General features: G+C 42.4%; 1 protein-coding gene across 7 annotated transcripts; it reads right to left on the bottom strand.

The window, feature by feature from the left end:
- Nucleotides 1-1786: 1786 nt before the first annotated feature.
- On the bottom strand, nt 1787-6225 carry lrrc59.L (leucine rich repeat containing 59 L homeolog). 7 transcript variants are annotated; one of them, XM_018235300.2, is made up of 4 exons: nt 6109-6225; nt 4634-4742; nt 3891-3962; nt 1787-1919 (listed from the first exon to the last, which is right to left on the bottom strand). In XM_018235300.2, exons 2-4 carry the CDS (start codon nt 4736-4738, stop codon nt 1866-1868), a joined length of 231 nt encoding a protein of 76 aa, XP_018090789.1. In that variant the 5' UTR covers nt 4739-4742; nt 6109-6225; the 3' UTR covers nt 1787-1865. The 7 variants fall into 7 exon arrangements, 3 of the variants coding, with proteins under 3 accessions (XP_018090789.1, XP_041432602.1, XP_041432603.1); XR_001933100.2 differs by having other exon boundaries at nt 1824-1919; nt 3843-3962; nt 6109-6224; XR_005964109.1 differs by lacking the exon at nt 1787-1919 and adding an exon at nt 2899-3085 and having other exon boundaries at nt 3843-3962.
- Nucleotides 6226-18623: the final 12398 nt, after the last annotated feature.

The raw sequence follows: 18623 nt of genomic DNA, 5'->3' as shown, positions 1-18623 counted from the left end.
GCTTTACCTCCCCAACTAGAACTTTGGGAGTACAGGTATTGGATCCATTATCCGGAAACCCATTATCCAGAAAGCTCCAAATTACGGAAAGGCCGTCTCCCATAGACTCACTTTTTAGCCAAATAATCCAAATTTTGATGACCTATTTCTCTGTAATAATAAAACAGTAGCTCGTACTTGATCGCAACTAAGATATAATTAATCCTTATTGGAAGAGAATCCTTTTGGGTTTATTTCATGTTTACGTGATTTTCTATAAGACTTATGTATGAAGATCCAAATTACGGAAATATCCATTACCCGAAGAAACCCTAGATCCCAAGCATTTTGGATAACTGGTCCCATACCTGTATAACATTTTTCATAAACAAATACTAAAATTGCTTATCACTCCGTTCCCTGCTTGGGACTTCTATACCTTATAGTTATCTCAGTAGTAGCAGGATCCTCTTGCTTTTAAAATTAAAACTAGAAGCTCATGGTACAATGTCTTATAATTAATACAAAAGCAGTAACCAAATCAGTATTTATTCTCATCTGTGGCAGATGCTGGTTAACCAAATACACAGTATAATACATGGCAATAAAACATTGATACCATTGTGGATGAAGAACCTGAAGCAGCATGGTACCTTGGGGTAGAGTGTCTGCCCTATGTGCAATGATCTTGTATTCATAGTATTAGGTTTTGTGTTGGAGACCAGCTCCACCCGTCCCTCCAAAGCAAAATGGTATAAGTCCCAAATTATGGAGGTAGCTCCTCCATTAACAGAAGCTGGGGCTTTCACGATTAAATAAAACTTTTTTTTACAGTTAACTACTCCCCATTAATAAAGCATAGGGCCCAAAACTTATGGAATTAACTGCTCCCCTGGGGGGAGCCGTGGGGATGTTTCTTTAGAATTCAGAAAAAGACAAGTCTGTTTAACCTTTGGACATTTTCTTTTCAGAAATGTTGCAGAACCTGTTGAAACACAAAGGGATGAAATGTACATAGATAGGGGTACAAGAACACACACACTCTCTCTCTCCTTATATTAAACAAAATAAGAATCATACAAATTTTGGGGAAGAACACTGATGAACAACGGAGCAGCAACCACCATAAGCCTCAACAAATGAGAGACTAAACCAGATGGTGAATTGGATCACAAATAGAACAGGAATTCCAACATCCCTACTTAAAGGAGAAGGAAAGCTACGGAGGCATTTTATTGCCAATAGATTAGTTGTAATAGTGCAAGCTAGAATGATATATTTATTCTCTTGAATGTTTTACCTTACCTGAGTAAAAAGCTCTAGAAACTCTCTGTTTGTTTAGAATAGGAGCTGCAGTATTAATGTGGTGTGACATCACTTCCTGCCTGAGTCTCTCCCTGCTCTGGGCTCAGATTACAGTAGAGAAGGGAGGGGTGGGGGGAGAGGAGCAAACTGAGCATGCTCTTGCCCAGGGCAATGAGGTTTAAGCCGAAGGCAGGAAGTCTGATACAGAAGCCCATGTGTACACAATAGAAGGAAAGAAATGCAGTGTTTCTTTTGACAGGGGACTCAGAGCAACATTACTTTGGGGGTTTACTGGTATATTTAGATGGACCTTTCTGATAAGGCTTACTTAGTTTTAACCTTTCCTTCTCCTTTAATACACAACTGAATTAAAAAGGGGAGGCCTTGCCCATACTACTGTGAGAATGGATCCTGCAGAAACCTTTCCAGCACAGGGTTACTGTGCAGAGCACCCAGGGTCTCCTCATACATGGCATTAACACTTGTGCACATGTTTAAGGTCTTCAGATCTGTGAAACGACAGGCCACCAAACCCAAGAGCAACACCATGAGCCCAAACAAAAGAATGCAAGAAATTTTCCTTAGCCTTGATTGTCGTCGGGACAGATTCTTCTCCTTGGGGGTGGACAATGGTTCTGGAGAGAGAAAGACAATAATGGAGATACAGTGGGATTGACCTTCACATAGTGGAGCAAAATCTAACCCTTATTGCAATCCAGAATTTACTTGTTAAAATATAGAAATCTAACGGCTGCCAAAGCTAAGGGATAATGCAGTTAATCCCAGCCCTTGATTTTCAAACCTGCCTGATATCTGTTGCACATGCCTTACAATGACCCCCAGTGCACAGGCCAATAAAACTGCCCCTTTGGCCTGGGCATGGCCATCTTTATCCAAAGATGAACCAAGGACTGGATCAACTAGTAGTTAGGCAGGTTTCACTTAGACAAAAAGGTTGAATGTAAACGGAATTGCCTCAAAAAAAGACAATCATCTTTAATATTATGTTAAAGGAGAAGGTAAAATACCAAAGTAGTCTATTGTCAATAGATTAGCCACAATAGTGCAAGCTATAAGAAGATATTTATAAATTATATAAATATCACATTTATATATATTTATTCTGCAGAATGCTTTACCATACCTGAGTAAACCGCTCTAGAAGTTCGCTCTGTTTGTTTAGGATAGCAGCTGCCATATTAGCTTGTTGTGACTTTACTTCCTGCCTGAGTCTTTCCCTGCGCACTCATAGCTCTGGGCTAAGATAACAACAGGGAGGGGAGGAGCAAACTGAGCATGCTCAAGCCCTAGCGGTTTATGCTGAAAACAGGAAGTCTGAAACAGAAGCCCATGTGTACGCAATAGAAGGGAAGGAATGCTGTGTTTCTTTTGACAGAGGACTCGGAGAAGCATTACTTTGAGGGTTTACCTTTCTGACCTTATACAGACCTTTCTGATCAAGCTTACTTAATTTTAGCCTTCTCATTTAATCTAAATTCCTAAAAGAAGGGAGGACAGTGGCACACCCATGGTTTATATAACAACATGAGTCTTGAACACTCACTATGGTTTTCAGTATGTTCTCCCTCTAATTTCTTATTATGGGTAAGGGCTTTCTGCATAGCGTTGTAATCTCTTCTCTTGAGTTCCTTCTGCTGTTGCTTCATCCTCCTTCTCATCACCCTCTCCTGCTCCTCTTTAACCCTTTAACCCTCTGTTGTGCCTCAAGTGAGCATCATATGCTGCTGTGAGTAGGACGAGATGCTGGAAGTCATAGTTACAGAACAATCAGAGAGACCCTCTGTAGAGGGAAGAATGAGATCAGCTGACAATAGATCACCTAGAACACAGCTTAGAAGGCAAGAAATGCTGCATGCAATATGTGTAGGGTAGGGTGGGGCACAGAGGAGGATTGGGTACAGGATTCCACAAAGCACTTCCCGCAACTGATCTGAAAAACATGCACAAGTGCACCAGCACTTATTGGTCAACTGTACTCAAGTCAGAATTCAAATCAAAATAGGATATTGGCTTCAGTTTGCTATTCAGCCAACGCTGGGTTTGGTACATGCCTAATGTAGACACATCATCGTTAAAGGAAAACTATACTGTCAAAATGAATATTTAAGCAACAGATAGTTCATATTATGTGACATACTAAAGAATCTTACCAAACTGGTATATATATTTAAGTAAATATTGCCCTTTTACATCTCGTGCCTTGAAAAACCATTTCGTGATGGTCTGTGTGCTGCCTCAGAGATCACCTGACCAGAAATACTACAACTCTAACTGTAACAGGAAGAAGTGTGGAAGCAAAAGACACAAATCTGTCTGTTAATTGGCTCATGTCACCTAACAAGTATGGTTTGTTTGTGTGCACTGTTAATCTTCCGGTCCCAGGCGGCGGCCCTTTTAAAATGGCAGTTTTCTATTTTTGATTACCCAATGGCACATACTACTAAAAAAAGTATATTATTATGAAAATGGTTTATTTACATGAAGCAGGGTTTTACATATGAGCTGTTTCATGCAATATCTTTTTTATAGAGACCTACATTGTTCAGGGGGTATAGTTTTCCTTTAAACTCCGTTCAGAATCTCACCGGTAAGGTAGTCAGCTTGTTACAGGAAAGGTCCAGAGCTGTTGCCTTGGGAATGGCCTTGGGAATGGCCACCTGAAAGAGAAGGAAGGGTCACTACTAGACAGACAGGGCTTCATCCAGTGATAGAGTTCAGCCACAACCGAATGAAGGAAAACTAGGCATGAGAAAAAACAGGACAGCAGCAAATGGATATAATACATGTAGGATTTGCTTTTATTTTATACCTTAGGACAGGACTGTCTTAACTGGTAGCCCACCAAGCAACTGGTATAGACTACTATGACCTCTTTGGGGTGATGAGTGCAGATAGGCCAAAGTTACTGCGCAATATAACATATTTGCAAGTGCTCCAACCAATAGTCTGTGCAACTCATCAGTGGAATCCCAAATCAAACCACCTAGATCAAATTCTCCATAGTAAGAGCCCATAGACCAATGGCTCCCAAATAGTGGGGCTGGCATGCCTACGGGGGCCTAAAGCAGTAGAAGAGGGGATTTCTTAAAGCCTATTAGGGTACAGTTGGAAGGGGTGAAGATGTATTTATTGGCTCAGTACACCTTGAACAACAGCAATGTGATTATTAGTTGTTTATACTTTATCTCTGTTTTGAGAAAGGGTTCTGCACAATAAGATGGGGCCCAACTAAGACCTTATTTGTTAGGTTTAAGGGAAACAATATAATGTAGGGTCCAAAGCCATTAGCCAGATATACACTGTGCATAGAGATGAATACATTTCTCACCAGATCCCGAACAGGCACTTCACTCAAATCACTCAGACTCAGGTCCAGCTCATTTCCGTCCAATTTTTCCCTCAGGTTCTGGGATCTCCCATTCACTCGCGCCATCCTGCTGCAAAGACACCACAGCTACAGCTCAGTGGTTTTCATAAAGCATCATTCCCCAAGATTCTTAGCAAGCAGCAGCTACAGCTCAATGCTTCTTATAGCATCATTCCCCAAGATTCTTAGCAAGCCTATAAGCCCACAGCAGCTACAGCGCAATGCTCAGACTCAGGTCCAGCTCATTTCTGTCAAATTTTCCCTCAAGTTCTGCGATCTCCCATTCAATCGCGCCATCTTGCTGCAAAGACACCACAGCTACAGCTCAGTAGTTATCATAAAGCAGGCATGTCCAAAGTCAGGCCCAGGGGCCAAATGCGGCCCGTTTTCAAATTTACACTGGCCCTCAGCCTCCATCATGAAATTAATAATAATAATAATGTGGCACGCCAGCACAGTGCAATCAGGAATCACGTAGCCATAGGAGTAATATTTGGGCACATTAGTGAAATGATCTGACACTTGGTCTATACTGCTGTCTGTGTGCTGAAGGTGTTAGCAATAGACACATACTGGCACGTAGTGAAGCGCCGCTCTCGCAGTACGTCTGTTGCTGAAGGTGCAATAGATGTACTGACGTGCCAGCTACTGCTATGCGATTCCTTGTTTAAATGAGTTAAATGATGTTAATGGTTCAAATAATGTCAGGCCCTGACACATTCACCTCACCAAATCTGGCTCTCTTTGCAAAAAGTTTGGACACCCCTGTCGTAAAGCATCATTCCCCAAGATTCTTAGCAAGCAGCAGCTACAGCTCAATGCTTCTTATAGCATCATTCCCCAAGATTCTAAGCAAGCCTATAAGCCTACAGCAGCTACATAGCCTATACTATGGCATTATTTCCCAAGATCCTTAGCAGGAATAAGAGACACCAGTTACAGCTCAATCCTTTAGTTATCCCCTTAGCACGAAACAGCTATATCACAGTGCTGTCTATGTACTATACAAGATACATTTAATACACTGTTAGCTCAAGGCTGACCTAGCTTTTATCCGAACAATAATCCTCTTTAGGACATGATTCCCTAGGGCTTCTTACACAGCCAGAGCACAACTGCCCTAAGTCATATCCACTGCAGCCCCAGCTCCAACTCTCCCAGTATATAAAATACTCTCCCTTCTGCCACAGCCGCAACCTCCCCAAGAACTGAAGCTGCACAGTAACTCCCCATTCCCTTCTTGTTCTACCAACCTCCTTCCCGGCTGCTTTACTGTACTGTCTGTACTTGTGTGTCTTCCCACCATTAGCAACTTGGAACTAGCTATGTCTGACTGAATTGTCTAGTTTCTATTACTGTACCATTTCCCACTAGGATTTAGCCCAACCACACTGAAAGATCTACAGTATTTCCTAATCTGTAAAGATCCTCTGTACCATTAGCAACTTGGGTCTAGACGCAACCGTCTTCCCACACTCCAATCTCTGAGCAGTCGCTTCCTGATCCACGTCAGACTCAAACATTCCAACCAACGAGTCGGAGAAAGGGGACAGACAGACGTAACCATATAGTGGAGTCAGGAAGCACAGTGTGCCGCTCAGTGGCTAAAAATAAGTACTCCATCCTCATAGTAGGGGTGTCCCTTGGCTTCCACATTGTCTGAGGCCACAGGGTGACGGGCTCAAGGAAAGGGCGGATATAACATAACACTGCATGTTCAGCTTGCACATTACCACTCCCAGGCATTAAACACATTCTTAAAGGAGCAGGACATAACCTTGTTTATCAAATGATCCTAATTATACTACTGAGCCAGCTCAATTCCTAATTGCTCAGTCTGGGGCTTTTTAGCACCATATCTCTCAGACACTGTAGCTCTAGTTAAACCATCTTAACTGGCCTTCATGCTGGGTCGCTTTAACTCATATCAAGGTTACCAGAGCTGTCACCAGATTTTAAGCTCTGTCCCTCTGTCTCTCATCACTTCTCAATCACTCCCCTGATTTCTGAAGATTGCTACTGATTTCCAGAAAAAAAATCCAGTGTGCGAATGTGCAGAATATTTTAGTGGCGCGGAGTGTGAATTTGGTGGCTTCAGGAGAGGTTCTGCACGTGTGCATGGCGCCACGTCCGTTGATGTCACAAACCGGGGACTTTACTTCAGAAGTTGACAGCTCTGGGTTACAGATATATAGAAACATTGGAGTAACAGTCACCCTGTTTTAGTTCCAGGGGTACCCTGGGCACAAATAAGCATCACCCCAAATCTCACCCTAACTGGCCTTCAAGCTGGGCCCCCTTAGCTCATAACAAGGTTACAGATATATAGAAACATTGGGGTAACAGTCACCCTGCTATAATTCCAGGGGTACCCAGGGCACAAATAAGCACTCACCCCAAATCTCACCCTAACTGACCTTCAGTCTGAACCCCCTTAGCTCATAACAAGGTCACAGATTTATAGAAACATTGGGGTAACAGTCACCCTGCTATAGTTCCAGGAGTACCCATGGCACAAATAAGCACCAAATCTCTCCCTAACTGACCTTCAGACTGGACCCCCTTAGCTCATAACAAGGTTAAAGATATATAGAAACATTGGGGTAACAGTCATCCTGCTATAGTTCCAGGGGTACCCAGGGCACACATAAGCACATATTTATCTTCCTGGTTTAAGCCCCCTTTGACCCAGTCTCCCCACAGTAACATATCTACATGCCACTGTCATTTGCAAATTAAACCTAACTAGCCTTCTCTGTTGAAATTCAAAAAATCATCAGCTGAAGTGTTTCAATATCATATAAAGCAGTGGAGCAGAGAGCATGATAGGAGTGGGGGTCTGGGGTGGAGTGGGGGTGACAGGCACAGCCAAGATGCCCATCAGATCACTTTGGATCTGGGTTGGCATCTCTGTATAGGGACCATGATAAAAAAAGAAACAGGAAATTGTCTAGAAAGACATCGTGTCAACGTATGCTGATTTCTTAGTAGAAATTTGTAATTAGATTTTTGAGGGTGAAAAAAACGGAATTTGCCATATACTCTTCCGTTTCCTGCCAATTTCATTATACACGAAGAAGGCCAATTTCATGTTACTCAATACAGCTTTGATAACTTTTAGATTTGGACCAGAAATACACACAGGACACTCATGCTAATACAGTTAACTACTAATGTTTGGATAATAGATCCCTAACTCAAGGTCGACACGCTTAGTTTGCCCAGGTGCAAATGTGCTCTTTGTTATTCATGAGCCCATTGTTATTAATGAGCCCCTGTGTGTGGACTAACTACAGTATTTACACATTTCCTACACCACTGTGGCGCTGGGAACCACCTCTGTGGTTTTGAATGGACAGCCTGTTTTTTTCCCCCCAGTTTTGTCTGGTTACAAGTTCTGAAATGTATGGATTTCCATTGTAAAACTACAAAAGAAGTTATATTATGGTTATGTTATGGTTTCAATCTTGTGTTTATTTGTCCTTTAATGGCATTAGACAAAAATAGCAGGAGTATAATATAAAAACAGTGCAATATGGATGATCTAATGTAATAATGACTTACTACATAGATGGCATATCGCAGATTACAACTCCACTCCATACCTGAAATGTATAAAAGGCAATCTTTATTACAAATTCATTAACCATATTAATTTTCAGCATCGTAACAACACTTGAAAACAGCCCAGGTTGAAGGGCTTAACTTGTGCGAAACGTGTGTTAGTACCATTCCCTCAGCAGAATCCCTTTGACCTCTCTTGTTGAACATACAAGTTACAATTTGATTACGGCCCGGGTTGAGGTGTTATGTGGCAGTCACCTTTTGTGTTATGTGGCAGTTTTTTTCCTGACATGGGGAAAAACTAGCGTATTGCTAGTTTATTTTGTAGCATGATGTTTGGACACTAGCATTAACAGTGTTAATTCTTTATGTTATTAGGGAATTCCCCTTCCCCCTCTTTTCTTCCCACTTTCCTGCCAACAATCATTATAGGTTTAATTGGTTTTCAGTTTAAAATCAATTGGTTAACGCGGAAAGGTTACGGGTGAACTATAACTTGGGTAATTGCTCTAAAATTATATTTAGCATATCGACCTGCATATATACATTTGTTCCATATACGTACTGCCTTGTGTAAGCAATTGCTTTACTGTGTTTGTTCTTTGTTTTATTTTCCATATAAAACATGTTACAGTAAAAGAAATCCGTAGTCAAAATCCCATTTCCACTAGTCTCACTATGTTTTAGGGGCAGATGGTGGTGATGCAATAAAAGTGCTAAAAATGCCATATAATTGCCAAAGAAAAGAAAAAGTAATTACACAGTTTGCTTAATGTTCACAGGAGGCACCAGTTTTTAGAGCAAAATGCAATAGTTATGAATAGTTTGTATGTGTGCTTTTTTTTGTTTTAGGGTAACTTTAGTGTAAAAAGTCAATTATTAAAGGTGCAGGCAGGTGAAGTTGGAGGGATTGATTTACGATGCTGGTAATTTATATGGCAAATTAATTTATATGGCTAAGAAATTTATATGGCTATGGAATTTATATGGCTCTTGATGCGATGGAGGGCTGCCATCTTTTCCAGATGGTATGGCAGCTGCACTGGAGGGACTGGAAGTGATGATAAATTGTCGACCTGCACACCTATCATAACCTGCTTTCTCCCAATCTGATATGCCACAGTTATTTATATACCTGCACCCAACCTGCCCACCTCTGATGTTTTCGGAGAGGGCTATAGATTTAATGCGGCAGTGAGGGTTGAATAGGGAACCCTCACTGCCGGATAAAGTAAAGGCACAGTAAGGATGGTCCTCGCCTGCAACCTGCCCACAATCTATCCAGGGTCGGACTGGGGGTCCTGGACCCCACCGGGGCTGCTGTCTCAGGGGCCCCCCCGCTGCATGTGTAATGTGTTTTTGCTGCGACCAGCCCAAAAAAAGGGAGGTCACTGCAGGAAGAAGTGCAGTGAGCAGGTGGGGGGCGGTGGGACCCACAAGAGCCGGTGGCCCATCGGGTTTTTTCCCGGTGTCCCGCCGGCCCAGTCTGACCCTGCCTGTGCAATACTAGCAGATGAGTACACCTAAACTTCCCCAGAAAGGTCTACAAATGAATCAATCTGCCCACCCACATGCTGGGCAAAAGTTTTGATCACAATATGGGCCTGTGGAGACCTGTGAGGAGAGGATTTTGTCAATACACCAATGTGGTCCTAACTTTAATGGAGTCTTATGGAGAAGGTAGCATAGACAGGGATTTTGGATTAGATTGGGGACACAGTGCCACACTGCTCCTCTTCTGCTGCACTGCCTGCACCTGGAATCATTACCTCCGCTCAGGTGGAGGCAGACGCGGTAGATTTTGGCTCTGAAATGCAAGATTTTGCATTTTGCGCCAAAATCTGCTGTGCCTGCAGAAAAGAAGGGGATTATATGGGGCCTTGTATACAAACTGTAGAACTGCATTTGAGATATTGCACAGTAAGCCCCATGCACACAATGGGTTAACAAATTTTTGTCTTTCCATCACATGACAACTGTGAAGGTGCACAGCTGGACAACAAACATCCTGCAATAAACAATCTGTGTGGCTACGGTAGAGTCCATATCAAAGTGATACAAATGACTGGACACACTGGTGTGGGCCCAGTGTCAGCGTTCCCAAGGAAAGGAGACCCTGTTGAATCAACAAAGGGCTATCAAAAGCATTTCACTGTGGGATTTGATTATCTCTCATAAACAACTAACATCAACCTGATTGTCTGGGATAGTCTTTTGGGTGTGGGTGTCCTAGGAAAAGGGTGTATGAGTTATCCTTGTTTAAATTAAATGGTCTACATATAGAGCCGTTGTAAATACTTTGGCACTTTCCTTTCACTTCCATTACATCCTTCCTTTCCTTGCCTTTTCTTCCTTCCTCCTTAGTTAGTTCCCTTTTTATTTCTTTTGTAAATAAAAATAGTACTTATTAAATAAATTAGCCTGTCTCGAGTCGATAGCTAGGCACCAGACTGGCAATCTGTTGGGTTCTGGCAATAAGGGGCTGCTATAAGGTGCCATAGAAAGTCAGTATCTAGTGGGCTGGTGGGGGCTATTTGGGCCTAAATTCTCAGTCCGGACCTGCTAGGCACCCCAAAATAGAGCAGATTCAACACAAACACCTGGATCAAAGCCATTGACCACCCCATGTTCTTTTTGTAGAGTCACCATAGACTCTCTGGTGCACAGGCTGGCCTTAAACTTGTGGGTCGTATGGGTCCAGGCTGAAAATTGGGCAACCGCTTTGGGCACATATAATTTGTGCTCTGCAGCTGGACTCCCAGTAGCTTACTAGAAGTGCACGGGTTGACAAACAATCAACTTGCATCCAATCCTAACCCGTCCTTTCCCAAACTGAACTTCATCACCATCATCACTTATTTTCCCACCCTCCTCATCATGAAATCACTAATGGGGCAGGGAGGAAAGATGGCAGGTAGACAGATTAGGAATGCTGGAGGACTAGGGGGCAATAATGTCATGGGCATGTAGTGAAGTGTTGCTCTGGCCCAAACCTGCCTGATCCATGAGTTCAGGTCAGCACATTCAGCTCAATACCTTATACTTTCATTGGTGGGATAGTGTTCCCATAGACTGCCCCCCAACCCATTGTTTTGAACTTCTTTTCTTTTACACCAATGAGAAACCAGTTAATGAAGGCGTCAGTGTATTTGCGTATAGTGGTATTCATATTGGGCCACCTGTGGCAGGTTCCTGCAAAGCAATTGTCAGCACAGCAACAGTGTCTTAAAGAAAAATGGCTTTTATTTCAGGCAGTTTTCTTTCAGCAAACCCTTCAAAAACATAAAACAGCGTTTTCCACCAGTAATAGTTCAGCAACATCAAAATTGCCACAGTATTATTATTAACCTCTAGACAGCCAACTGTGTGTGTGTAGGTACATAGATTTCTGTAGGTTTAGTTAACAGACTTCCCCTGGAGGGGGAGCGCCAACCTTGGGGAACCTCTGCTTTCAAATTAACAAGGGGACCGGAGATTAGATCATGGAGAGGGCATTTCTCTCTTTAAAACAACCCCAAACTTAAAAATAAAATCATAATAAAATTACCAGTGCTTTTATGTGAGACAGGAGAGCTTATGCCCTTTTGCCTGTTTGTGGGTTAGGAGAGATCCTGTTTGTCCAGTACACAGGAGATGTGTAATTATCCTCTGACAATTGAATGGTCTGATGTAATATTATATGTTATTTACTGAGACTTTTATTGTATTGCCCTCCCTCTTCTTTATCTCCCTGAATCCTTCCCTTAAAGGGGTTGCTCACCTTTAAATTAACATTAAGGGTAAGAGCACACTCTAAGATTTGGGGAGATTTAGTCGCCCAGCAACAAATCGACTCTTCTTCATTTTCCAAAGTCGCCCGAAGTTGCCTCATGACTAAACGTCGGGCGACTTTGGAAAACAAATCGCTCTGAGTGCCATCCTACCAGCGATTTAGATTCTAGCCGTCGGGAAGGCTTTACAGGGAGATTAGTCGTCCGAAGAAGAGGCGATTTGTCGGCGGGCGACTAAATCTCCCTGATTCTTAGAATGATGTAGAGAGTGATATTCTGAGACAAACTGCAATTAGTTTTAATTTTTTATTACAGGTATTGGACCTCTTATCTAGAATTCTTGGGCCCTGGGGTTATCCGGATAATGGATCTTTCCATAATTTGGAATTCGTGGCAACCCTACTATAAATAGAGGGGGTAGCCAGGTGCGGGTGGGTGCGTGGGTCAGGAGAATGCGGGTTGAAGTCAAGGGGCGGGTCGATTTTTTCTGGACACACACACATCACTACAAGGCAATGTTTTATATTTACAGAGAAAAAGGAAATCATTTTAAAAAAAAAATTGTGTAACAGGTTTCCGGATAATGGATCCCATACCTGTATTTGTGTTTTAGCATTTATTCAGCATTTTATTCACCAGCTCCCCAGATTGCAATTTCAGAAATCTGCTATGGTAAAGCTGGCCATAGACGCAAAATTCTTACGATCGGACTTCCCCATCTCCTGACTTACCGCTAACCATTCCGATCATATAAAGTACAAAAGAACAGATCAGCCGATGTTCTGCCCCTGACAGCAATCATACGAAAGTTATGTCCGACCAAAGCTGGTGACAGTCTCCCTCTGAAAATCATATGATCGGCAATACACGCAGAGATATTATCAGCAGCCGACAGAAATCTTTTAACCTGTCCGATTGACCAAACGACTGATCTCCACCGGACGAAAAATGTTGTGACTCTCCAGTCAGAAGAAGGAGGCAAATAATTCAAAAACTATATATAAAAAATAAATAAGCATTAGAAAAAAGCTAACTTAAAGGTAAACTACCACCTTTTATCTTTTCCTCAATGTGATATGCCTTCTAGATTTTATTAGGTTTGTACCGTGCCTTTCCATGTTCTGTAATATATCATAAAAAGTTCCTACAGTTAAAGGACAAATAAGGACCTGTTTTGTCTAGCTCAGACAGGCTCCTTTACAAACTCTCACATGCAGCAGCCGTGTGCTATTAATGATGTGACTAGCCCCCTACTTTTCAATACTTTTACAGACATTTTGGGTAGTTCTGGCACAGTGACTGGTTCTCTGCAGTGTGCCACTGGCCAATCACAACTCAGAGCTCAGGATGAGGAAGGATGGATATTTACTGCGGACAATATGTTGGCGCTCTAAAAATGCATGTTAATAATAATAACAATAATAAAACATAAGGCATACATATCTAGTTTGGGTGTTGGGCTACATAGTCAATAGAGTAGGTATGATTCAGCCTCCAATTTCTTCACTTTATTGCTGTAAGATTCAGTAGGTGTCTGTGTTGCACCCCATGTGCATAATTCAAGGAAAAATATAGAATCAATACAGCTCCAGGCAGTAATTTTCAACTGCAATGTGTTTTATTCAGCAGTGCAGGCACACTACATGTTTCGGGCGGAGCCCTTTATCAAGTGTGACACTTGATAAAGAGCTCCGCCCAAAACATGTAGTGTGCCTGCACTGCTGAATAAAACACATTGCAGTTGGAAATTACTGCCTGGAGCTGTATTGATTCTATATTTTTCCTTGAATAGTGTTGGGCTACATATTTCTGGACACCAGAGGGAGTTCTTTATGTATTCTTAGTTAAGCACATGTATCCGTACAGCATGCTGTTGCAGCTGATAAGCCTTTGGATATTTTGAAAAGCAACTCGTAACTGGGTGGGATTAACAGTCACCCTCAGGGTAGGACTGGGCTGGCAGGTCACCGGGAAAATACCCGGAGGGCCACCTTCGGGCCAGACACGTTTCCCTAATCTGACGAGTTCCAAAAAAAACCCTGATGAGCGGTGGGTGCCAGCGTTCATGCATTCCTGCAGGGGGCCCCCAGAAGTTTGGTACCCGCCGGTTCCCCCCTGCTTCAGTCCAACCCTGGTCACCCTGCTATAAGCTCTCACCCCAAATCTAACCCTAACTGACCTTCAGGCTGGCCCCCTTAACTCATAACAAGGTTAGAGATATATAGAAACATTGGGGTAACAGTCACCCTGCTCAGGGGCGTAAATACCAGGGGTGAAGGGGGTGCAACCCCCTTGGGACCATCAGGATGCTGCCCGCCCCTCCTCCCGGCTGCATGGCCTGCACCCAGGCCCGGCCCTTCTTAATTCTGTTACTAACCCTGCTATAGTTTCAGGGGTACCAGGACACAATTAACACTCACAGAGAATCTCACCCTATATGGCCTTCAGATTGGGCCCCCTTAGCTCATAACAAGGTTACAGATACAGTATATAGAAACATCTGTGTAACCTGCAGTTTATATGACTCCGCAAGTCACAATCCAGCCGCTGCCCTGGCTGTATTATCGTTTGCACAGCCAACAAGAGAGGGTGACTTTATCTGTTAGAGTCATGGGAATCAGTAAGCCTAATGTATGCCTGTACCAGGCTCCGCCCACCAGTGCCTCGTAGGGTTACTGAGTACATCAGTTGAGCTTGTGGGTGAAAGGCTCTCAGGAAGGTGCTGTACTGAGTCTGTTCTTAAATCTCCATGTTTGGAACATCCTGATCCTTTTGCATCTGATGACAGTGGAATGTGGCCTTGGGGCAGCTCTCTATAGGTTACTTATTCTCCAAGTCCAGTTAGTGCCAAAGGAAAATATTAAAGTTCCTGTTACTCATAAAATTATAGGTTTTTGTAACTTGCATAAATATTTAAATACAATCATGTGTGTTCAGAGATTAACATACTGTAAGTGCACATGGTTTTGCCCTACAGGCGACATAATGATCTGGGATAACTCCTGCTGTGAAGGTCAATGGACCATCGGCTTGATGCTGGAATCCGGATTAATACCTGGAGCTGCCTTAGGCTCCAAATATGTGTACAGTCAGTAGGAGGGGGCATCTAATTTTCCATCAGCTCCACCTCCAGACTTGCAGGAAGCATTCAGCAGAGGTCTCAGGGTAGAAAGAAAATGGGGAAACTTTTCTGTATATGCTCCCATGGAGCTCTCCCCCCTGAAGCTGTCTAACTGTCCAGCAGGAAGAGTGCAAATGCAATTATTATTATGTAAACTGAACAGTCCTGATTTAAAGAACCAGAGAAGTCATTGATCCTAGCAACCAGCATTTCTCATTTTATATAATGTGATCAGCGTATCTGCAGGCAGGCCCTCAAATTGTATAACCGGAAAGGCTGGAGGTCCGGACTGAGAATTAAAATAGGCCCTGGCATTTCAGGTACACAGAGGCCCAATCAGCCTACATAGTGGCCCAAACAGCCCCCACCAGCCCATTAAATACTGACTTCTATGGGACCTTATAGCAGCCCCTCTGGCATTTGCCAGGACCCACAGATTGCCAGTCCAGGCCTGGCTGGAGGGATGGGCTGTAGTTTGAATATCACCATATATGTGTATTTGGGTATAGATACTAGTACTATATACTTTTATATAGGAGCAATTAGGTTGTTAAAGGGAAACTAAACCCACCCTATTATTTCAAACCTCATCTGCTTAAACGTGATTGGAAGGGAATAGTATGTTTTGTGCAGTTAGGTTGCTTCTCCTTTTATTATACCTATAACAAAACATAATTCTATATTTACCCCCGATGCATTGGCCTCCCAGAGTTATTCCTATACCCAGCTGTGTATAGGAGGACTGGTCTCCAGTGATTTGTAGGTGTTTATCCTGTGAAATAAACATGTCTCTTCCCATCTGACACTGCTACAGCAAAGAGTTCCAGATCCACTAAAGCCCTCTGCAAATTGTACTGAAATATATGTCACAAAGCTTTACATCGAGTCTAGTAACCCATAGCAACCAATCCCTGTGTTTGCTTTCAGAGTATTAGACCTGTGGCAAATGTCCCACCTTTTTATATGTTACAGCCACTAATATGTATCTGTGTTGTGGTGCGGCTGATGAGCCTACTGATATAGAAGCACTGAGGGCATTTAACCATTTCACTGCACTTTCTTTACTTTTACCCTTTACGTGCCCCATATCATGGGTTGTGTTTGCCCCATAGAACCCAGGCAACAGCAGACACATTACTTTTTGCCTCCCAGCGCTGCTCACCCATGATGTTCTGACAATTCACATCCGCCCATGGATCCTGGGCCTCCAGCACACTCTACATACACTTTTTACACTAACAACTATTTACACACTTATTTTAGGCTGAGTTTGTACACCCACAGTACACTTACATGAACACAATGCACAGCTGGACAAGTTTACATAGTATTTCTTGAATTTTTTTTTTTACTGTATTGAGAGTGTTTTAAGCTCTAAAACACATTTTATTTCCAGTATAACCAGTGTCAAACTGCATTATTACTTTTCATTTATTCCAGTGATTTTCTTCCATTTAGTGACTTTCTTACATGTAGTGATTTGATTTTATTGTCAGTTCTATATTGCTAGTGACTGGCTGCTTGTTTGGTGCAATAACTTTATTGCTTTCGTTGGTTTTATTGGATCTTAATGATTTTATTGCACTCTGTTTTGTTCTTGATTACTTTTTGCTTGTAAAATATTGTGTGCTAAATTTTAATTTCTACATGACACATTTATTGGTAATCATACCCAGGCCATACAAGATTCCTGGGCGGTTCTGGTATTCTAGGGACGACATTGCGATCAGCTCACATTTGCACTGGCAGGGGGGGGGGTGTGTATGCAGCAGTGCACCTAAAGTATCACATGGTGGTGAGTCCCAGAAATGACAGAATCACAGCATATTCCAGGCAGTTGTTAAAATGTTTTATCCCAATTTATCAGAGCAATTGCATCCGATGGCAGTTGCGTTCAATTTAGGTGTGATTATTCAATACCAGTACTTTAGGATAAGCTTCCTTGCATATTATTTCATATGGTGTGTTAAAGTCCTTATGACTTTGTTGTAGAGGGATGGTAAGATGGAAATGCCACTAATACAGATTGGGGTTGTTTTGCCTTTTTGGGTAACATCAGAATACTTGCTGTTTTGACACCTGTGTAGCTAATCATGTACTTTGCTGAGGGTCAGGGGCACTAGTGGCATGTGGAGAGTTGAGAAATTCGCATCAGGTGGCAGAGCCAAACACATTACCAGGAGCAGCAAAAAGCTGCTCCTGGTAACATTAAGAGCTAAATTTGGCTGGTTTTTAAAATGGAAATTTGGCTATCTGCACTAGCGATTCGCCGCCTCAGCCACAATGTTGTGCGGAAATTATCCTGAACCTGCCTGATCCACGCGTTTCGCTTGCACATCACTGCCCGACACAGGTTTCGCCTGCACATCTCTTCTACATACATCTAAACTGTAACTATTGTTACTTTGACCTTTTTTGCTTCTGGATACACTGTTAAAGCTTTAATGTTTTACTAACACAGCACAACATGCTGAATAATATGTGTGTGTTTGAACTATTACTTTTCATTATAAGGTGATTTATATATTCTGGATTCATTCATTTAATGGATTGGATTCAGTTTTGAATTCACTTTTGTTCTCACATTTCCCTTTCACCTTTCTAAGCTTTTGTTTAGTTATTCCCGCCACTACATCCGTTTAACTGTTTACAACTTTCCCTTGCTTGGAAAAAAGACTATTGTGTTAGACGAAATGTCAGCCTCCACGAATAAATTCTCGCCTTGATTCACCGAAGACCTGTGCGTGCAATCCTGTCACTTCAGTGCATCTTGAGGACTACACCCAGACTTGTATTTCTTCTTATATGTGAGTACCTGAAATATATATTTACGCCACTGCTTGTAACACAATACAAGTTTGTGTTGCTTTACAACAGCAGCTGAATCACGTGTTCATCCCCATGCACTATATATTCTGTAGTGACTTTGGAGCCTGTTGATAGGAATGTTTATGCAGGCAATATGCCTAATATAAAGGAAAGTCAAAGCAAATATTGGGTGCCATTGGGGTGGGCACCCACCAGTGATTAAGCTTTTTTTGCCAGTTCAAGGAATCTGACTGTCTTGGCCCCTGCAAACGCACAGTACAGTAATATTTAGACACTTTTAGTTACAAAAAGCCAAACTTTAGGGCAGGGTATTTCCTTTAGGCCCCAAGCCTCAAACAGGGGTCACGTGGTAGAAGCACATGCTGTTATGCTGGGGGGAGCTTGCATCTGGGGATATAGAAGTATATGATAACGAAGGGCACATCCCCCTACTAAAGCGTACCAAGGGGCTAGCACAACACTTAGTGCCCAAATCAGGCTGTAGATGAAATGTCATCTCTTTTCAAACACATATTTTATCATGAAAGCAAATATAATCTTGAGCATTTTTCCAATTTACATTGATAACACATTTGTTTAGCCCTTTCTATTCACTGGTTCTGACTGTTAAAGCAATGTAGCAGAAGTCAATGTTCTCTTTTAATCTGCTGCATCTGCTTCATTGGTT

This window comes from Xenopus laevis, chromosome 9_10L, assembly GCF_017654675.1.
Source record: "Xenopus laevis strain J_2021 chromosome 9_10L, Xenopus_laevis_v10.1, whole genome shotgun sequence".
NCBI lineage: Eukaryota > Metazoa > Chordata > Amphibia > Anura > Pipidae > Xenopus > Xenopus laevis.
This window is presented reverse-complemented; position numbering and strand designations above follow the sequence as displayed.